The 18,022-nt window shown below is 33.2% G+C and overlaps 1 protein-coding gene across 10 annotated transcripts in view; it reads left to right on the top strand.

The window, feature by feature from the left end:
* Window positions 1-18,022, top strand: part of LOC106092620 (zinc finger and SCAN domain-containing protein 12) — a 190,266-nt gene that overhangs the window by 66,517 nt on the left and 105,727 nt on the right. For 3 of the 10 annotated variants that reach the window (XM_059366358.1, XM_013259538.2, XM_013259539.2), the window contains exons 2-3: window positions 14,756-14,927; window positions 14,993-16,482. The exons of 3 other annotated variants lie outside the window; for them this stretch is intronic. In XM_059366358.1, coding sequence (XP_059222341.1) covers window positions 14,805-14,927; window positions 14,993-16,342 — 1,473 coding nt within the window. In that variant the 5' untranslated portion in view covers window positions 14,756-14,804 and the 3' untranslated portion in view covers window positions 16,343-16,482. Of the gene's footprint in view, window positions 1-2,807; window positions 2,943-3,016; window positions 4,781-8,948; window positions 9,138-9,212; window positions 10,744-14,755; window positions 14,928-14,992; window positions 16,483-18,022 lie in introns of those variants that run through there. 4 more of the 10 variants (XM_013259525.2, XM_013259524.2, XM_013259528.2 and 1 more) reach the window with 2 other exon arrangements.

Here is an 18,022-nt window from a genome sequence, read left to right on the forward strand (position 1 = left end):
TATATCTTCATATAGCTCCCATATAGACTTGTCTTCCGATTTAGGGTCTTGGGGTTTTAAAAGCCGCATTTATTACCCGATTTCGCTGAAATTTGGCAAAATAAGTTGTATTAAGGTTCTCGAGCAGTCTAAATCTTTGAAATTTGACACAGTGTGTTATACAAGGCCCCTCGATATAGGTATAGAGTAGGGTTCAGATCGGAATTTGTGTAAATATAGACCCCATATAAACCAAACCTCGGATTCAAAGTCTAAGGCCCATAAATACTCTTTTTTTATTACCCGATTTATCTGAAATTTGTTAAGCACCTACACATCCTTCTCGAATATGGTGCACATCTGTCTATGATAGGACATTACTGCTAAATATATCGATATTCCGATTTATGGTTTTGAACCCACATAAGGGTTCAAAACCTTTTTAATTACGATTGGGATTGAACGAATTTTCAGATTTAATTAAAAAAATTCAATTAATTTTTAATTACAAATTAAATTTTTAATAAAAAAATTAAAACGAAACATTGTACATGCAAAAAATTGTTTAATAGGATCTGTAGTCAAATTTTTAAATTTATCGGAATATAAAATTTTTATGCTGACATCAAATGAAGTGATTAGTCGAACTTATCACTAGAAACACCTTTTGTGGACTCATGACCCTAAATCGGAGTATTGTAATAAAGATGGACCGATCTGTGCAGAATTCGGCGCGGATTTAAAGAGATCTAATACAACTTAATGTTTTAAATTTCAACTAAACTTTGTAATAAATATTCGTATTTTTCTCTCAAATACCTTTCATTTGAGCGAGATATTCTCCCAATCTTTCAACGTCAGTTTGGGATGCGGCGTTCCCTAATAGCGTGATCAGAAATTTACTTAACAGATTCTTGTTTTGGGATTACCTTAAGGGCGCATACAAAAGTTCGGTCAAATAAGTTCAATCACCTTCTAAATATGGCGTTTTTTGAAGTCAAAAAAATTTTAAAATATGCAAAAGATATGCAGTTTGCATATATTACGCAAAAATTTTCTGAACATACATTTGGTGAATCGAATTTTTGTGTTTCCAAATTGTTTTCCTATGCTCCAAAAAAAGTTTGCATTTGCATATGTAACCGACATAGATAACATTTTTCTCTATACGGTGCCAATACACCACGTTTGTCAACAGTTTCAAATTATTTTTTCACATTTGTTGATAACCCAACCATGCCCCAATGCACCACATTTAAGGCTGGTTTTAACTCTGTCGATAATTCTAGGGAATTAATTTTTCAGAGTATGCCAATACACCATGTTGGTCGCTAGCTCTAAATCAATTTTTCCCATTAGGTTCAAAATCAAATTAATTCGTAAAACTGCTGTGGACAGAATTTAATTTGCAAAAGTCTTAAGCACAGCACGTTGGGCGCTAATTTAAAATAATTTCCCAGTTTGTTGTGATAACCACAAGATAGCCATACTTAAATTTGTGGTAGCCGAACTTTTTAAAATGTATGGAGATTCCTAGAGAAATTAAATTTCAAAGAACAGTGACACACCACTTTTTACTTATTTTTTTTACAACTTTAGCTGATAATCAAATCAAAGCTTGAAACTTTGGTAGACAGAAGTCATTGTTCATTCAATGGATAATGGTGCCAGTTCATCACTTTGGGTGAAAGTATTACGGGCACCCCTTCAGACCTGAAATTCTCGAGAAATAACCATAGAGAGGCCACCAAAGCCTATCTGCCAAAGGTTTAACGATTGAGTTCCATTTTTGGTCAATTTCGGTTAATAATCTATAACTGGCGCCCAAAGTGGTGTGGTGGCGACTTAGAAATATTCGTTCTGTCTTTCACAGATTTAACGGTTGAATTGATAGTTAAACACTGGCGCCCAATATGGTGTGTGTTTGCTGAAAATTTATTTAATCCAGAAATATTCATAAACAGTTTGGTAAGCTCTTTTACCACCGAGTTAAATGTGATTGAGGTGATTATCCCAACAATTTGGGAAATCTTTTAAAACTGTCATCCAACGCTGGGGTGTTTATAGATTTAATGCTTCTTGGAGTATCAACCAAAGAGGGGAAAAATTTAAAACTAGCGTCGAAAGTGGTGTGCTGGGGACTTTTAAAAATCAAATCAATTCATAAATCCGTTGTAGACAGAATTTAATTTTTAAAGGTCCCCGGTACACCACGTCTTTAAATGCCCCCAGTACTCCACATTGGACTCCAGTTTTAAGCGATTTCCCATATTGTTGGGTTAATCACATCGACATTTAACTCTCTGGAGAATATAGATCTCAGAAAACACACACCATGTTGGGCGCCAGTTTTTAATTATTAATTCAACTGTTAAATCTGTGAAAGACAGAACTCACAGATATGTGTATGGGAAGTTTAATTAGTATGGGGTGCAAGTGCTCCACGTTAGGCGCCAGTTTAAAATTATTTCCATACTTTTCTTGTTAACCAATAAATAGAAGGCAGAAGTCACCGATTATCCAACGAATACTTCAAGTCCACTACCACACTACATTGGGCGCCAGTTTTAGATTATTAACCGAAATTGGCCGAAAACTCAATCATTAAATCTATGACAGATGGGGCGGTGATCTAACTACGGCTATTTTTCGAAGGGCGCCCGTAGTTCTTTTCTTTGTTTAGTTGTAATATTTTTTTTTTTAACTTTATTTGCTTATTAGGGCGAGGATAACTTTCGCTCTCTTTTAAACTGTCGTTTTTTAAGTAAATGAGCCTTTTCCCGACTTTTATTTCTTCATATGTTTTTGTTTTGTTTTGTTTTCCCAAGTGCAAAGCCACGATGGCACAACCTAATCTCTGTCGTTTATGTGTGGACGTATGCCATGATGGCGTAAGTTTTTACGATGAAAATGGTCAGGTGAACGAGCTATACCATACTCTCTACAAATATATGCATCCACAGGTATGGCAAAAATTTTTACAATCTACCCCCTGGGTATAGGCTATTACTCGTTTAATTTTTTTTGTGACTTACAGATAGTAAATTTAAATGAGGCCACCTTTATGTCGGTGATATGCAACACATGTTGGCATTATATACAAGAATTTGAAAACTTCCTGCTTGTCACCCAAAGGGCCCAGGGTAACTTAAAAAATATCGCGGGGGCAGAAACTTCGTTGACAAGTAATGATAAGCCCGGGCAAAACGAAATGAGTAGTAAAGCCTGGATAGTAGTACAAAAATATATGTCATCAGATCCTAATGTCCAAATAATAGATATATATTTCAAAGATTTAATGATGGACACTACTACAGTACCGGAGGGGGCATTTTTGGTGGACTATGACCAGGAAGGGGCCATTTTCAATGTGCAGCCAACAACAGAGGGTGTTGACCAAATGCCAAAAACGCATTCGAAACCAAGACAAAATCTATCGGATGAATTAAGGATGAAGGACCAAGACTCAAAGGGTGTTGAGGATGTGAGCAAAAAGGCCTCTTTAGAAGACCTTTTGTTGAAATGGATGCCAAGTATTCCATGTAGTAAATGTTCGCAATCTTTTACGACTTGGCATGAAATCCAAGAGCATTTCTCAATGGCGCATCCTAAACACAGGTTTTATATAAAATGTTGTTCCGGCGTGTTTTTCACTCGCATAAGTTTGAAAGATCATCTAAACTTGCACGACAATCCAAACGCATTTCGTTGTCGCTTGTGTGGCAAGTCCTTCGTACGTGGACACTCCCTCAGATGTCATGTGAAATCAAAACACGGAGAACTGCAAGCATTCAAGTGTGATTTATGTGGTGCGGGCCTATCAACTGGTCTTGGTCTCCAATCCCACCTGGTATCTGCCCATGGTTTTAGGTTTAGGCCAGACGCAGTAAGAGCATCCGCCTCTCAATGCAAATGTCCAGAATGTGGCAGGATGATCTCCAACCAACAAAGACTTCGCAGGCATATAGAGTTGGTGCATACTAAAAACCTAAGATTTGCTTGCCCCATATGTGGGCGTAAGTTCTCGACTCGCCTTAAACTGCGAGACCATCTAGCCGAAAAACATTTCGACATGGATGTGTACAAATGTGCTTTGTGCGATCAGACTTATCGAACGCTATATTCGCTATTGCACCATCGCATGGATGAGCATGAGGAGGAGAAAAATACAGACAAATATTATCACCTAATTAACGCCGAGATAGAAAATCTAGACAATCATGCTGGTAGTAAAAAGGGCAGGATAAATGGAAGCGGTCCTGTTACTGTTTACACATGTGCCTATTGTTGTAGAACATCTAGGAAATTCTCCACCTTGCTGCGTCACTCGAAATTGGTGCACCCCGAACAGCCAAGTCTTAACTTTTGTTATCGTAAAACCAAAAAAGGATTGAAAACAACGGTGGTACAAAGAAATGGGAACAAAACCAAGGAAATACTTGAGATGGCAACCGGTGATAAGGATCAGGATCAGGATTTGCATAGCAGCTCTAAAGGAGATGAAGGGGATGCGAGTACCTCAAGTGGCATGATCTCGCTTTCAAGCAATTGAGCGAAAGTTTGGAATTGTCCCAATAACAAGCACAAAGTGACTCTCTCTAATGCGCAAATTGTCGAACCAACCGATGTTCCACATGCCTAACAGACAACATTCGCTACCATGAGCGTATAAACCATCTATTGAAGACTACTAAGAATTCTATAGGAATATATCTTTAAACTTACAACCGCACAAAAAATGTTTTAATTCGATTGGGAATTATTTTTTTTACTTATATTATATCAACTTATTTTGCTGTTAATAAAACATGCTAATAAAAAAATCTAAGTTATGTCTGTATTTTATTTTGAATTTAATACTAGGATTTTAACTTTAATTTCGGTCTCCAAACTTATTGGTTCTGCTGAATCTTTAAAAAAGCCGTATTCCAAAATCTTGGCAAAAATTCCCTTAAATGGCAAATTTGTTTAAAAAGTTTTATATTTTTTTCCTTATTCTTTGTTTTGTTTTGGAGTTTGGCTTGAGGCCATATGTTAAAAAATTAAAAAAGAAGTAAGAGCGTGCTAAATTCGGCCGGGCCGAATCTTATATACCCTCCACCATGGATCGCATTTATCGAGTTCTTTTCCCGGCATCTCTTCTTAGGCAAAAAAAGATAAAAGAAACAAGAAGTAAAATAGAGAGATCGATTTATATGGGAGCTGTATCGGGCTATAGACCGATTCACACCATACTAAAAACACGTATGTTGATGGTAATGAGAGAATCCGTCGTACAAAATTTCAGGCAAATCGGATAAGAATTGCGCCCTCTAGAGGCTCACGAAGTCAAGACCCAAGATCGGTTTATATGACAGCTATATCAGGTTATGGACCGATTTGAACCATACTTGGCACAGTTGTTGGATATCATAACAAAACACGTCGTGCCAAAATTCATTCAAATCGGATAAGAATTGCGCCCTCTAGAGGCTTAAGAAGTCAAGACCCAAGATCGGTTTATATGACAGCTATATCAGGTTATGGACCGATTTGAACCATACTTGGCACAATTGTTGGATATCATAACAAAAGACGTACAAAATTTCATTCCAATCGGATTAGAATTAAGCACCCTAGACGCTCAAGAAGTCAAGATCCCAGATCGGTTTATATGGCAGCTATATCAGGTTATTGACCGATTTGAACCATACTTGCCACAGTTGTTGGATATCATAACAAAACACGCCGTGCAAAATTTCATTCTAATCGGATAAGAATTGCGCACTCTAGAGGCTTAAGAAGTCAAGACCCAAGATCGGTTTATATGACAGCTATATCAGGTTATGGACCGATTTGAACCATACTTGGCACAATTGTTGGATATCATAACAAAAGACGTACAAAATTTCATTCCAATCGGATTAGAATTAAGCACCCTAGACGCTCAAGAAGTCAAGACCCAAGATCGGTTTATATGGCAGCCATATCAAAACATGGAGCGATATGACTCATTTACAATACCAACCGACCTACACTAATAAGAAGTATTTGTGCAAAATTTTAAGCGGCTAGCTTTACTCCTTCGGAAGTTAGCGTGCTTTCGACCGACAGACGGACGGACATGGCTAGATCGACATAAAATGTCGCGACGATCAAGAATATATATACTTTATGGGGTCTCAGACGAATATTTCGAGTAGTTACAAACAGAATGACGAAATTAGTATACCCCCCATCCTATGGTGGAGGGTATAAAAATGGGGCCGAATTACCGCATATGTGATCGAGTGCATTTTCGAAACAAATGAAATTTCATCTCGCATTTAACGGATGTTTTACCACTTTTAGAAACATTTTGATGTAAATTTTTTTATAAATTATGATCGGTATAAATATTTGCCATCTTAAATTTAAAACAAGTAAAAGCGTGCTAAGTTCGGCCGGGCTGAATCTTATATACCCTCCACCATGGATCGCATTTGTCGAGTTCTTTTCCCGGCATCTCTTCTCAGGCAAAAAAAGGATATAAGAAAAGATTTGCTCTGCTATTAGAGCGATATCAAGATATGGTCCGGTTTGTACCACAATTAAATTATATGTTGGAGACCTGTGTAAAATGTCAACCAATTCGAATAAGAATTGCTCTCTTTGTGAGCTCAAAAAGTAAAATAGAGAGATAGATTTATATGGGAGCTGTATCGGGCTATGGACCGATTCAGACAATAATAAACACGTATGTTGATGGTCATGAAAGAATTCGTCGTACAAAATTTCAGGCAAATCGGATAATAATTGCGACCTCTAGAGGCTCAAGAAGTCAAGATCCCAGATCGGTTTATATGGCAGCTATATCAGGTTATGAACCGATTTGAACCATACTTGGCACAGTTGTTGGATATCATAACAAACCCCATCGTGCAAAATTTCATTCCAATCGGATAAGAATTGCGCACTCTAGAGGTTCAAGAAGTCAAGACCCAGGATCGGTTTATATGGCAGCTATATCAGGTTATTGACCGATTTGAATCATACTTGGCACAGTTGTTGGATACCATAACAAAACACGTCGTGCCAAAATTCATTCCAATCGGATAAGAATTGCGCCCTCTAGAGGCTCAAGAAGTCAAGACCCAAGATCGGTTTATATGACAGCTATATGAGGTTATGGACCTATTTGAACCATACTTGGCACAGTTGTTGGATATCATAACAAAACACGTCGCGCGAAATTTCATTTCAATCGGATAAGAATTGCGCTCTCTAGAGGCTCAGGAAGTCAAGACCCAAGATCGGTTTATATGACAGCTATATCAGGTTATGGACCGATTTGAACCATACTTGGCACAGTTGTTGAATATCATAACAAAACACGTCGTGCGAAATTTCATTTCAATCGGATAAGAATTGCGCCCTCTAGGGGCTAAAGAAGTCAAGACCCAAGATCGGTTTATATGAGAGCTATATCAGGTCATGGACCGATATGGCCCATTTGCAATACCAACCGACCTACACTAATATCCTTAAAGTTGTCACAGATAGGAAATATTTGTGAAAATAGGGAATTCATAAAATTCCCTCAAAGGGAAAATATGACTGAAAAGGGGGAAATTTTAGTTCCTTTTCTGTCGAATTCCCAAAACAATGACAAAAACCCCCCAAAAAGAGAAATGGAGAAAAATGTCTGGAAAAGTCCTATCTTTTAGTTCTTTCCATATTTCTATTGATTTTGATAAAAAAAAAAAATAGAATTTCCAAAATCTGTACAAAAAAAGAATAAACCCCAAAGTTTCCTCAATAGTAGAAAATGTGCGAAAAGGGGAATATTAGTAAAATACTACTTTAAAATTTTTTACTGATATTTGTTAAAAACGCAATATTTTGAATTACCAAAATTTGGACAAAATCTCCCAAAATTTCCTCAAATGGGAAAATATCTGGAAAAGTAGAATTACTAAAATTTTTGGCAAAAATTACTCAATTTTCCGCAAATGTGGAAATATGACTGAAAACGGGGATATTTTATTTTTTTTTCGGTTGAATTCCCAAAACCATGACAAAAATTCCTAAAATGTGTCATATCTAAAATTTTTGGCAAATTTCTTCAAAATTTCTTCAATTTGGGGAAAAATGTCTGAAAAAGTGTTTTTTTATATATTTCTATTGATTCTGGTAAAAAAAGTCAGAAGTTGAATTTCCAAAGTTCTTACGAAGAAATTCCCTAAATTCCCTCAAAAGGGAAATAAATGAAGAACCTGATATAGCTCCCATATAAAACGGTCTCTCGATTATCCTTGTTCGGTTCTTAGAAGCTTCATTTTGCTGGTTTGACAGAAGTTTGATATGTAGAGTAAAATAATGCTCTTCAACTAAAGACCGCTTTTACTTGTTTTCGTTTATTTTCGTTTATTTTGGTTTAATTTTTTATATTTTTCATTATTTGGAATAAATGTCCGGTTTCTTTTTACTAATATTTATACATTTCATTTATTATTATTATTAATGTTATTTAATTTTTCTTATTTGCACATTTTTTAACTTATTTGTTAATAATTTTACTTATTTCTTTATATCTTTTAATTCTTTATTTTTTACCTATTTATTTGTTTATTTTAAAATTTTGTATATACGTATATTTTTTATAAATTTTTAATTATTGATTTTTTTTCATTTTATTATATTTTGATTATTATAATTTCAAAAATTTTTAATATTTTTTTTTTTGATTTATTTGTCATAATTTGAGTTATTATTTCTACTACTGTTATTATTTTTTTTAGTTTTTTTTTTTTATTTTATTTTTGTGCAGTGTTTTTTGATTATGCTTTGTTTGACAAGACAGTTAACTTTTAAACCTTTTCTTGCTTCCTGGGGAGGAGTTTGGTTTTATTTTCGTTTAATATTTAAGTGACTATTTTGAAGCAAAACTGCATTTTGATTAAGGCGTTTTTTCTGTTTGTTTAATTTTTCTTACACTTTTCCCCATACAGTTGTATTTTGCTGTTCCACATTGTTGCCTGTGTGATTTTAACGTTTTCGCCTATCAAGAAAGCAACATGCCCCAGTCCAGACTGTGTCGCTTATGTGTTAAAGCTTGCAAAGACTATAAGAGTCTCTACCAAGAGAATGGTCTTGGTAATGAGCTATACGATAGCATTCGTAAATATTTCCATCCAATGGTAAGTTCCATTTGGACAATAGGAAATAAAATAAAAAATAAAAAAAATTAACAAAAATTTTTTTTTGTAAAATAGATTTTGGACATTAACAAATGCACGGAGCTTCGAAGGGTGTGCCTCGAATGTTGGCATCGTATAAGTGAGTTTAGTGATTACGAGGAGGCTGTGCGGGTGGCTCAATTGAAACTTTTCGCTGAGGTGCAGGAAGAGAGGGTCATTATAAAAAATGAAAAGGGGGAATTTGAGGATGGTTTTACACCAACAACAAGCAAAGTCAAGGTTGAAGATGAATTAATAGCTCCTTGTTCCTTAAAAGTTCAGACCAGAGCAGATGATACTGAATCCAAGGAGATTTTGAGGGCAAGCAATCATAAAGAGTCGGAGTTGAAATTAAACCATGTGGCCAAGGTTAAAATCAAAGTTGAAACTGATTCCTTTTATGACCTCTGTGATTCTGAACTTCTTCGGAAAGAAGAGAAAAATTGGTCGGAATTGGAATTGACAACAGGTGAATCCGATGAACAGAATTGTGATCTCAGTTCCGATTATGAATCACCCGGCAAAAAATGCGTAATCAAAAATGATCAAACCAAGGAACCTTTACTTTATCATCCCGATTTTCCCTCACTGGAGGACAATATTCTCTCCAGTGAATTGGAACTTACCGACAGTGATCTGGATGAGCAGGGTCCTTGCTCAACCACTACAACATCTAACCCCAGTAAGATTGACTTTGAATGGTTGAGAAATTCTGCCGAGCAACGCAAAAGAAGAAGGGAACAAATGGAGGAGTTAATGGCCAAATATACTCCCATACTTAAATGTATAGCTTGTCCAGAGACCTTTACAAACCTCAAAGCTTTACAAAGCCATTTCCACCAACTACATCCCAAAGAGAGATTCTATGTAATGTGTTGTAACCTAAAATTACCAGTACCCACTCGATTTCGCGAGCATCTCATTTTGCACAGTGACCCAGAGGCCTTCAATTGTAAGCTGTGTTGGCGCACCTATACCTTAAGGTCGGGCTTGAAAAACCACATGATTTTGCGACATCCTCAGGCAGTGGAACCAAAAATATTTTCCTGTAAAAAATGCCACAAGTGCTACGATACTTCCCGGCGTCTTAGTTATCATGTCAAAATAGCGCACATGGAAAATATTCCCCAGCCTCAGAGACAAAAGAAGCGTCGACGCCCTCGCCGGAAAGACATACCGCCCGATGGCCCCAGTGCATTTACTTGCGAGGAATGTGGCAAACAATTCGATAAATATCGTTCATATAGCCAACATCAGTGGTATAGCCATAGGTTGGAACCGACTCATACCTGTGTAACATGTGGCAAAGGCTTTAAGTTGAAATACGATCTGCGTAAACATGAAGCCATACACACCGGTTACGCCTGCGCATTTTGTCCTCGGACATTTGAAAGCATTAGTGATTTGTATACACATCGAAATGCCGTACATGCGGATACGAAAGGCAACTTTGTGCGAAAGTAAAATTGTAACAGCTTTAAGTTTTTCTTTTTTAAACGCTTTGAAATTGTCATAATTTTTTATACTTTTGTTTAGTTTTTATTAAAATGAGAATGTGAATTTCAAACGTTGTTTGTCTATTCCTTGGTAAGTGGTGAAAACGGTAGTGGTGAAAAAGGGAGTGGTGAAGATAGAGATCAAAGTTAATAAAATATACGGTGGCATTCGTAAAATTTTTTTTATAGGATCTACAAAAATTTTCTTTGGAAATGATTAATAACAATTTGAAAAGAAATAACAATATAAAAAATTTATGGATAATTTTTATAAAAGCTTAAAATTTAAAAAAAAAAAATAATGTTTAATATTTAAATAATAAACAAAGTTAGAAAAAATATAAAAATTCAATAATAAAACAAGTTAATCATTAAAAATAAATAAAAAAATTAATAATTAACAAATAAAAAGTTGAATTTAAAGATTAAATTAAAAAATAGTAAAAGGTAAACAAATAATAAGAAAAAAAAAATAATTTAGTATTAAAAAATTGAAAAACTCTAAAAGGCTGAACAAAATATTAAAAAAAGGAAGCTTAAAAGAATAAAAAAAAAAATAAAAAAGGAAGCTTAAAAGAATAAAACAAAAGAAAAAATAAAAAAAATAAAAAAAAAAATTTTTAAAAAATTTAAAAAAATTAAGAAATATAAACAAATAGAGAAAATAAGAAAAAAAATAAGAAAGAAACTAATAATTAAATAAAATAAAAAACATAAAAAACAAATTTATATTCAACAAACTAAAAAAGAAAAATTAATGAAAGTTAACGATTCGGACCATAAATGAATTGAATGCTGCACATTGTAGAAGTCAGTCCATTCGGATAAGAATTGCGCATTGTAGTGGCTGAAGAAGCAAAATCGGGAGATCGGGGATGTATCAAGCTATAGATCGGGGATGTATCAAGCTATAGATCGATTCAGACCATATTGGACAAGTATGTTGAAGCTCATAGTAGTAGCCGTTGTACAAATTTCTGCCAAATCGAATTAAAATTGCGCACCCTAGTGGCTCAAGAAGTGAAGACCCAAGATCGGTTGATATGGCAGCTATATCAGGTTATGGACCGATTTGAACTATACTTGGCACAGTTGTTGAATGTCATAACAAAACACGTCGTGCAATCGGATAAGAATTGCGCACACTAGAGGCTCAAGAAGTCAAGACCCAAGATCGGTTTGTATGGCAGCTATATCAAAACATGGAGCGATATGGCCCATTTACAATACCAACCCCCCATCCCCATCCTATGGTGGAGGGTATAAAAAAATAACAAGGAATTGAAAGCAGTAAAAAATCAAAAAGGCATTGAAAGAAGTTAAAAAAAGTTAAAAAAATAAAAGGTTAAAAAAAATTAAATAAAAGTTATGCAATCATTAAAAAAATTATATAACAATTAAAAAAAAACAATATTTAAAAATTAAAAAAAGATATACAAAAAAGAACATAAAAATTAAAATATTCCAAAAAATTAAATAAAAATTTAAAAAATGGTAAGAAATTAAAAAAAATATTCTATTAAAAAGCAAACAAAATTAAACAAAAATGTTATAAAATAACCGTAATAAATGAATATTTGTTTTAAAAAATCAACAAATGGATCTAAAATTAAAAAAAAAAAATAGGGAAGATTTATACCCGCGCCCTAAAACAAATAATTAAAAACTAAATAAAGAAATAAATGAAAAAAGTAAATGCCTAATTAAAAAAAAAATGGAAACATAAGTAAAAAATAAATGAATTATAAACAAAACTTAAATATTTGCAGAAAAATTAAATAATACAAAAGTAAATAAAAAGAAAAACTAACAAAAATAAATAAATAAAAAGAACAAAAAACTAAAAATAAAGAAATATGACAAATTTTAAAATTGAAATGTAAAAGGTAAAAAAATATGAACATAACAAAATAATAATATAGATAATGAAAAAAAAGCCTTAACAGGTTTTTTGTTTATGCATTTGTACAGAAACTGAATCAAAAATCATTTAACGAATTATTTTTTAAAAACCTTTTACACCCACAATATTTTGTGAATTATTGTTTTATTTAGTTTACTTACAAGAAAAATAAGTCAACCAAATTAATAAAAAAGTAAATAAAAAAAAAGTAAATAAGAAAAAATAAAAAAAAACAAAATTAATAAAATCAAAAAAAAAAAAAATAAATAAAAAGTAGATAAAAAAATATATAAAAAATTAGTACCAAAAATTATTAAAAAAAATAAAAAAGTAATAAAAATTTAAAAAAAATATAAGTAAAAAAGAAAAAAAAATAAAACATAGATGAGAATAAATAAGAAATGGAAAGATTAAGAAAAATAAATAAAAATATAAAAATGAAAAACAAACAAATAAAAATAAAAAAATAAATGAAAAATAAATAAAAAAAAAATATTTTTATTTTTTATTAAGAAACAAAACTAAAAATAAATAAAAAAAGAAATAATGAAAAACATTAAAAAAATTAAAATATAAATAAAAAATTAAAAGGAAATATCCAAACATTAATAAAAAATAAACAAAAAAATTAATAATAATATACAATAATAAAAAAAACAAACTAGAAAAAATAAAAAATAGACAAAAAAATAGAAAAAAAAAACAAAAATAAAAAAAATGGACAAATACAAACTAAAATTAAAAAAATAAACAAAGAAAAATTTAATATTTATAAACACAAAGAAAACTAATAATGAAAAACCAAAAAATAACAAAAATAAGAATAAACGAAAAAAAAAATATAAACATATTTTTTTATTTTATATTTTATTTTTGTTTATATTTTTTTCGTTTATTCTTATTTTTGTTATTTTTTGGTTTTTCATTATTAGTTTTCTTTTTGTTTATAGTTATTTAATTTCTCTTTGTTTTTTTTTTAATTTTTGTTTGTATTTGTCCATTTTTTTTATTTTTGATAAAAATGATAACAGAGCACAAAAATCCTTTATGTTATTTCATGTGGTCTCTGAAGTTTGCTTTGTTTATACATAAGTACAAGAACTGAATCAAAGTGCGTTTATCGAAAATTTTTTTAAAAAGCTTTCACACTTTCTATACATCGATCTCTGAATTATTTTTTTATATAGTTTTCTTACAAGAAAATGGATTGTAATTAATGTTGAATTTTTTTTTATTATCTAATATGCAATGAAAAGTGGCATTTAAATACACATTTTGTGTCACTAAAAAGGATTATGTATTTTTTTTTGTTAGTAAATTCAAATAAATCTGAATTTAAATTTATTTAAAAGAACATGAGTTGTAATTTTAAGGTGGTTGCAAAATAAAAAATTGTTGGGCGAAAGAGGAAGTTCTAAGCGAACTGTATAAAAAAAAATACTAGACATATCGCAAGTTCCGTTGCGTACAGCACGATTTTTTTGCAAGGAAAAACGTCTTTTTGAAGATTCTCCGACCAAAATGCTTGCAATCATAGCCTGCTTTCAAATTTGTTCGCAGGGACATGTAAAAGTTTTAATTCTATGGACACTTTTTTTCAAAAAAGTTTGCTCTTACAGAATTTTTTCTTATTTCTGTAGGCAAAAAAAATCGGATCCATTTGTGAATTTTAAAATTTTATTTTAATGAAAATATTATTTTAATATTTTCTGGCGCCCAACCTGTGGGGGACTTTTAAAAATCGCCATCAAGGAGGTTATCATTAGGCAAAACTTTTTTTTTTTTCAATCCCATGGCACCCGGTCGTACGTACCGGATTGACCCGATGTATTCTTCCATCGGCAAATGCTGCCGCCTCAGTGTACAACACACAGAAAACTTTGGGAACCTAAACTCATGTTGCCCCTTATCGGTTCAAAGCCCACAATAGAGATTTTTCGTAGGCGTTTCTCTGTAGATAGGCGTAGGCGTCTGAGGTATTTTGAAAATTTGCCCTTGCTTCTTCCTCTCCCTAAGGTATTTACAATAAGTCTTGTGTTATTTGATTTGTTTTTGAAAACCCCCTCCTTCTATTTGGTTGAAACTGAAATTCAAGGATGTTTAAGTCCTTTCAATATAGCTCTAATGCCAGATTTTTTTTATCTAAACTTTTTTTTTATTTCTTCTGTGTATCATTGCAGTAAATGCTCCTTGCTTCTCTCTGTCTGTTGCTCCAATTGACATCCGAACATGTCCCCTAATAATCTGTGTCGTTTGTGTGTGAGTTTTTGCTCTTTAGGCAAAAGTCTATATGACAATGATGGCCAGCAAAATGAATTGTATTCCATTGTCTTTAATTATTTTCATCCCAAGGTAGGTGCTAAAAATCTACCAACATTGGTTATTGTCTTTTAGTTTGATAAATGGTTTAATTTTAGATTTTGGATTTATGCCAGGAAAAACATCTTAAATTCATTTGCCACAAATGCTGGCAATCGATAGATGATTTTCAAAAATTTCAAAGTAATGTGGAAATGGCCCAATTGAAGTTTATGGCTAAAGACAAGCACCAGGAGGATAAGGTGGAGCAGCAGATGGATCAATTTGAGATCTTGGAAGTTGATCAAAGTCATATGAATCTTAAAATAGAGAATGAGGAGCAGCAGTTTTCTGCTACCCCTTACAAACTCGATATTAAAAGTGACTCGGTTAAAGATGAACTGGAGGACTTTAGTGGATTAGAGCATTGTGGTTTGTCACAAACTAATCAGGACAATAATGATATTATTGATTGTAATGCTTCTGATAATTCGAGTTTTGATGATGAAATGCCCATATCCAGCTGTTACAGCAAAACCACTGAAGAGTTGCAGGCAGGCGTAGAAAGTGCGGAAAATCTTGCCAGGCTTAATGAAATGATTGTCAGATTCATGGTGGCTGTAAAATGTGCAGAATGCACGGATTGCTTTGTCTGCTACAATGAATATCGTCAACATTTTCGTTTGCAACATCCTCATAAGGAGTTCCATTTCGAATGTTGCCAGAGAAAATTCAAAAGTCAAAGTAAGGTTGTGGAGCACTTGCTACTTCACAATGATCCAGAGGCCTTTAAATGCCGCGCCTGCTGCAAAAGTTTTGCCACAAATTCAAGTTTGTATAGGCACATGGCTATGGCTCATGCTGATTCCCTGGATCAGAAATATGCCTGCGAGTATTGTGACAAAGCTTTTATCACCCTCAAAAATCTAAATGTTCATCGTACCAAAAAGCATATGACGGTGAAGAAAATCAAAGTACTCAAACCGGATGCAGATGGTTTGTTTAGATGTGCCGATTGCAACTATTGTAGTCCCTCACAGTCCAACTATTCAACCCATCGTTGGTATATACACAATCCCAGCAATAGTTTCAAGTGTGCCATGTGCCAAAAAAGTTTCAAAAGGGCCACTTTATTGCAAGCCCACATGGAAAGACATGCCAATGGCAGTGCTGTAGAATCAGAATATGCACCATACCGATGTGACATTTGTCTGAGAAGATTTAAATATGAGCAAAGTCTAAAAGTTCATAAAGATAACATGCATCCTTTGGACCACGAAGAAAAGAGAGGAACGCAAGCAGAAACTTCGCTTAGTTTGCCATTACTTTATCCATGTAACATGTGTTCCAAGAGCTTTAAAATTTACAAAAGCCTGACACAGCATCAGAGAAGAAATCATTTTAAAAAATCAAAGCCACAGACTGAGGTGAATGTTAACCAAGGACCCATCTTGGCAACGGGGGATTAGCCAACGGTTGGAGATATGGGAAGGCGTTTTTTATAGGTTTAAGAAAATAAGCAACTTTCTTTCTTTGGCATTACATCTGCTATTAGTTAAAGCTAAAAGACATACCTACAGAATTAAAAATGGTTTTGAAATTAAATAATTAAAAAAAAAATTATTTGTAATGCTCAAAACTTTTTTTTTTGAAAAATGTTAATAAAAATTATTATACTATACTAAAAAATGAGTAATTTCCTTACATGCTAGTAGAAAATAAAAATCGCACAAAAATTACCTTAGAGCTTATAGCAAAAGGTATTGTATTTGAAGCATTCCAAGTTAGGGATCATTGCACTATTTAGATTTTTGGCGCCCAACGTAAACAAGTTTTATACTAAAATTTTGCTTACAACCCTACATAACTGGGCTAATACATTTAATTTCCATTTAAAAAAGAAACTAATTTGTAACCGTTAATTTTGCAGTTGTATAAGTTGCTATGAGTTGCCACCGTAGCGTAGAGGTCATCATGTCCGCCTATGACGCTGAACGCCTGGGTTCGAATCCTGGCGAGACCATCAGAAATAATTTTCAGCGGTGGTTTCCCCCTCCTAATGCTGGCAACATTTGTGAGGTACTATGCCATGTGAAACTTCTCTCCAAAGAGGTGTCGCACTGCGGCACGCCGTTCGGACTCGGCTATAAAAAGGAGGCCCCTTGTCATTGAGCGTAAACTTGATTCGGACTGCACTCATTGACAGGTGAGAAGTTTGCCCCTGTTCCTTAGTGGAATGTTCATGGGCAAAATTTGCATTTGCATCAGTTGCTATATATTTTGGCGCCCAACGTGTTAAACTTTTGACTGAAAATGCAATTCAAAAGTTCTTTTTTTAATAATTGTGTTTTCAAGCTTACACGACATAAGCTAATTTAAAATTTTATAAACGCCTTTGCTAATGCTATGCAATTGTGCTTTTGGCGCCCAACCTGTCTAACTTTGATATTGCAATTTTGTTTACTAGCTTACCTATATGCGGCTTTTGTTTTTGTAAATGTTCATGATGGGCACCAAAAACTAATTATAGTTTTTGGTGCCCAACGTGGTAAACGTTTGACTGAAAATGCAATAAAAGATTTTTTTTAAATATTTGATTTTTCAATTTGGATTATTAAAATTTTTATGAACGCCTGTGGTAATGTTATTCAATTATGTTTTTGGTGTCCAACGTGTACTAGTTTGATATTGCAATTTTGTGTACAAACTTACCTATATGGGGATTTTTTTTTTGTAAATTTTCATCAAATGTATAAAATCCACAATATTTTATCCTCTTATTTTCTTGTGGTACCATAGACAAAGAATTCTGGCGATCAGCGCGGTGAATTTTTAACTGAAAATTGAATACATCAGATATATAAAAGGATCTGCTAAATTTGTTTTGCGACCTTCCAGTACAGATTTTGGCGCCCAACGATAACAAGTGTTATACAAAAAAATTTAAATAAAAAACTTGCCTATCCTAGGCTGGCTAATGTAAATTTCCAGTAAAGGAGCACCATGTTTGCTCGTTGTACAAATTAAAATTTATATTTTGGCGCCCAACGTGACGACGTTGTGACTGGAAATGTTATTTTTTAAAGTATTTACTTGAACATTATATTTTTTTTCGTTTTTGTTCTTTTTTCTGTAACTGCAAACTTGCT

Source organism: Stomoxys calcitrans, chromosome 1, assembly GCF_963082655.1.
Source record: "Stomoxys calcitrans chromosome 1, idStoCalc2.1, whole genome shotgun sequence".
Classification (NCBI taxonomy): Eukaryota; Metazoa; Arthropoda; class Insecta; order Diptera; family Muscidae; genus Stomoxys; species Stomoxys calcitrans.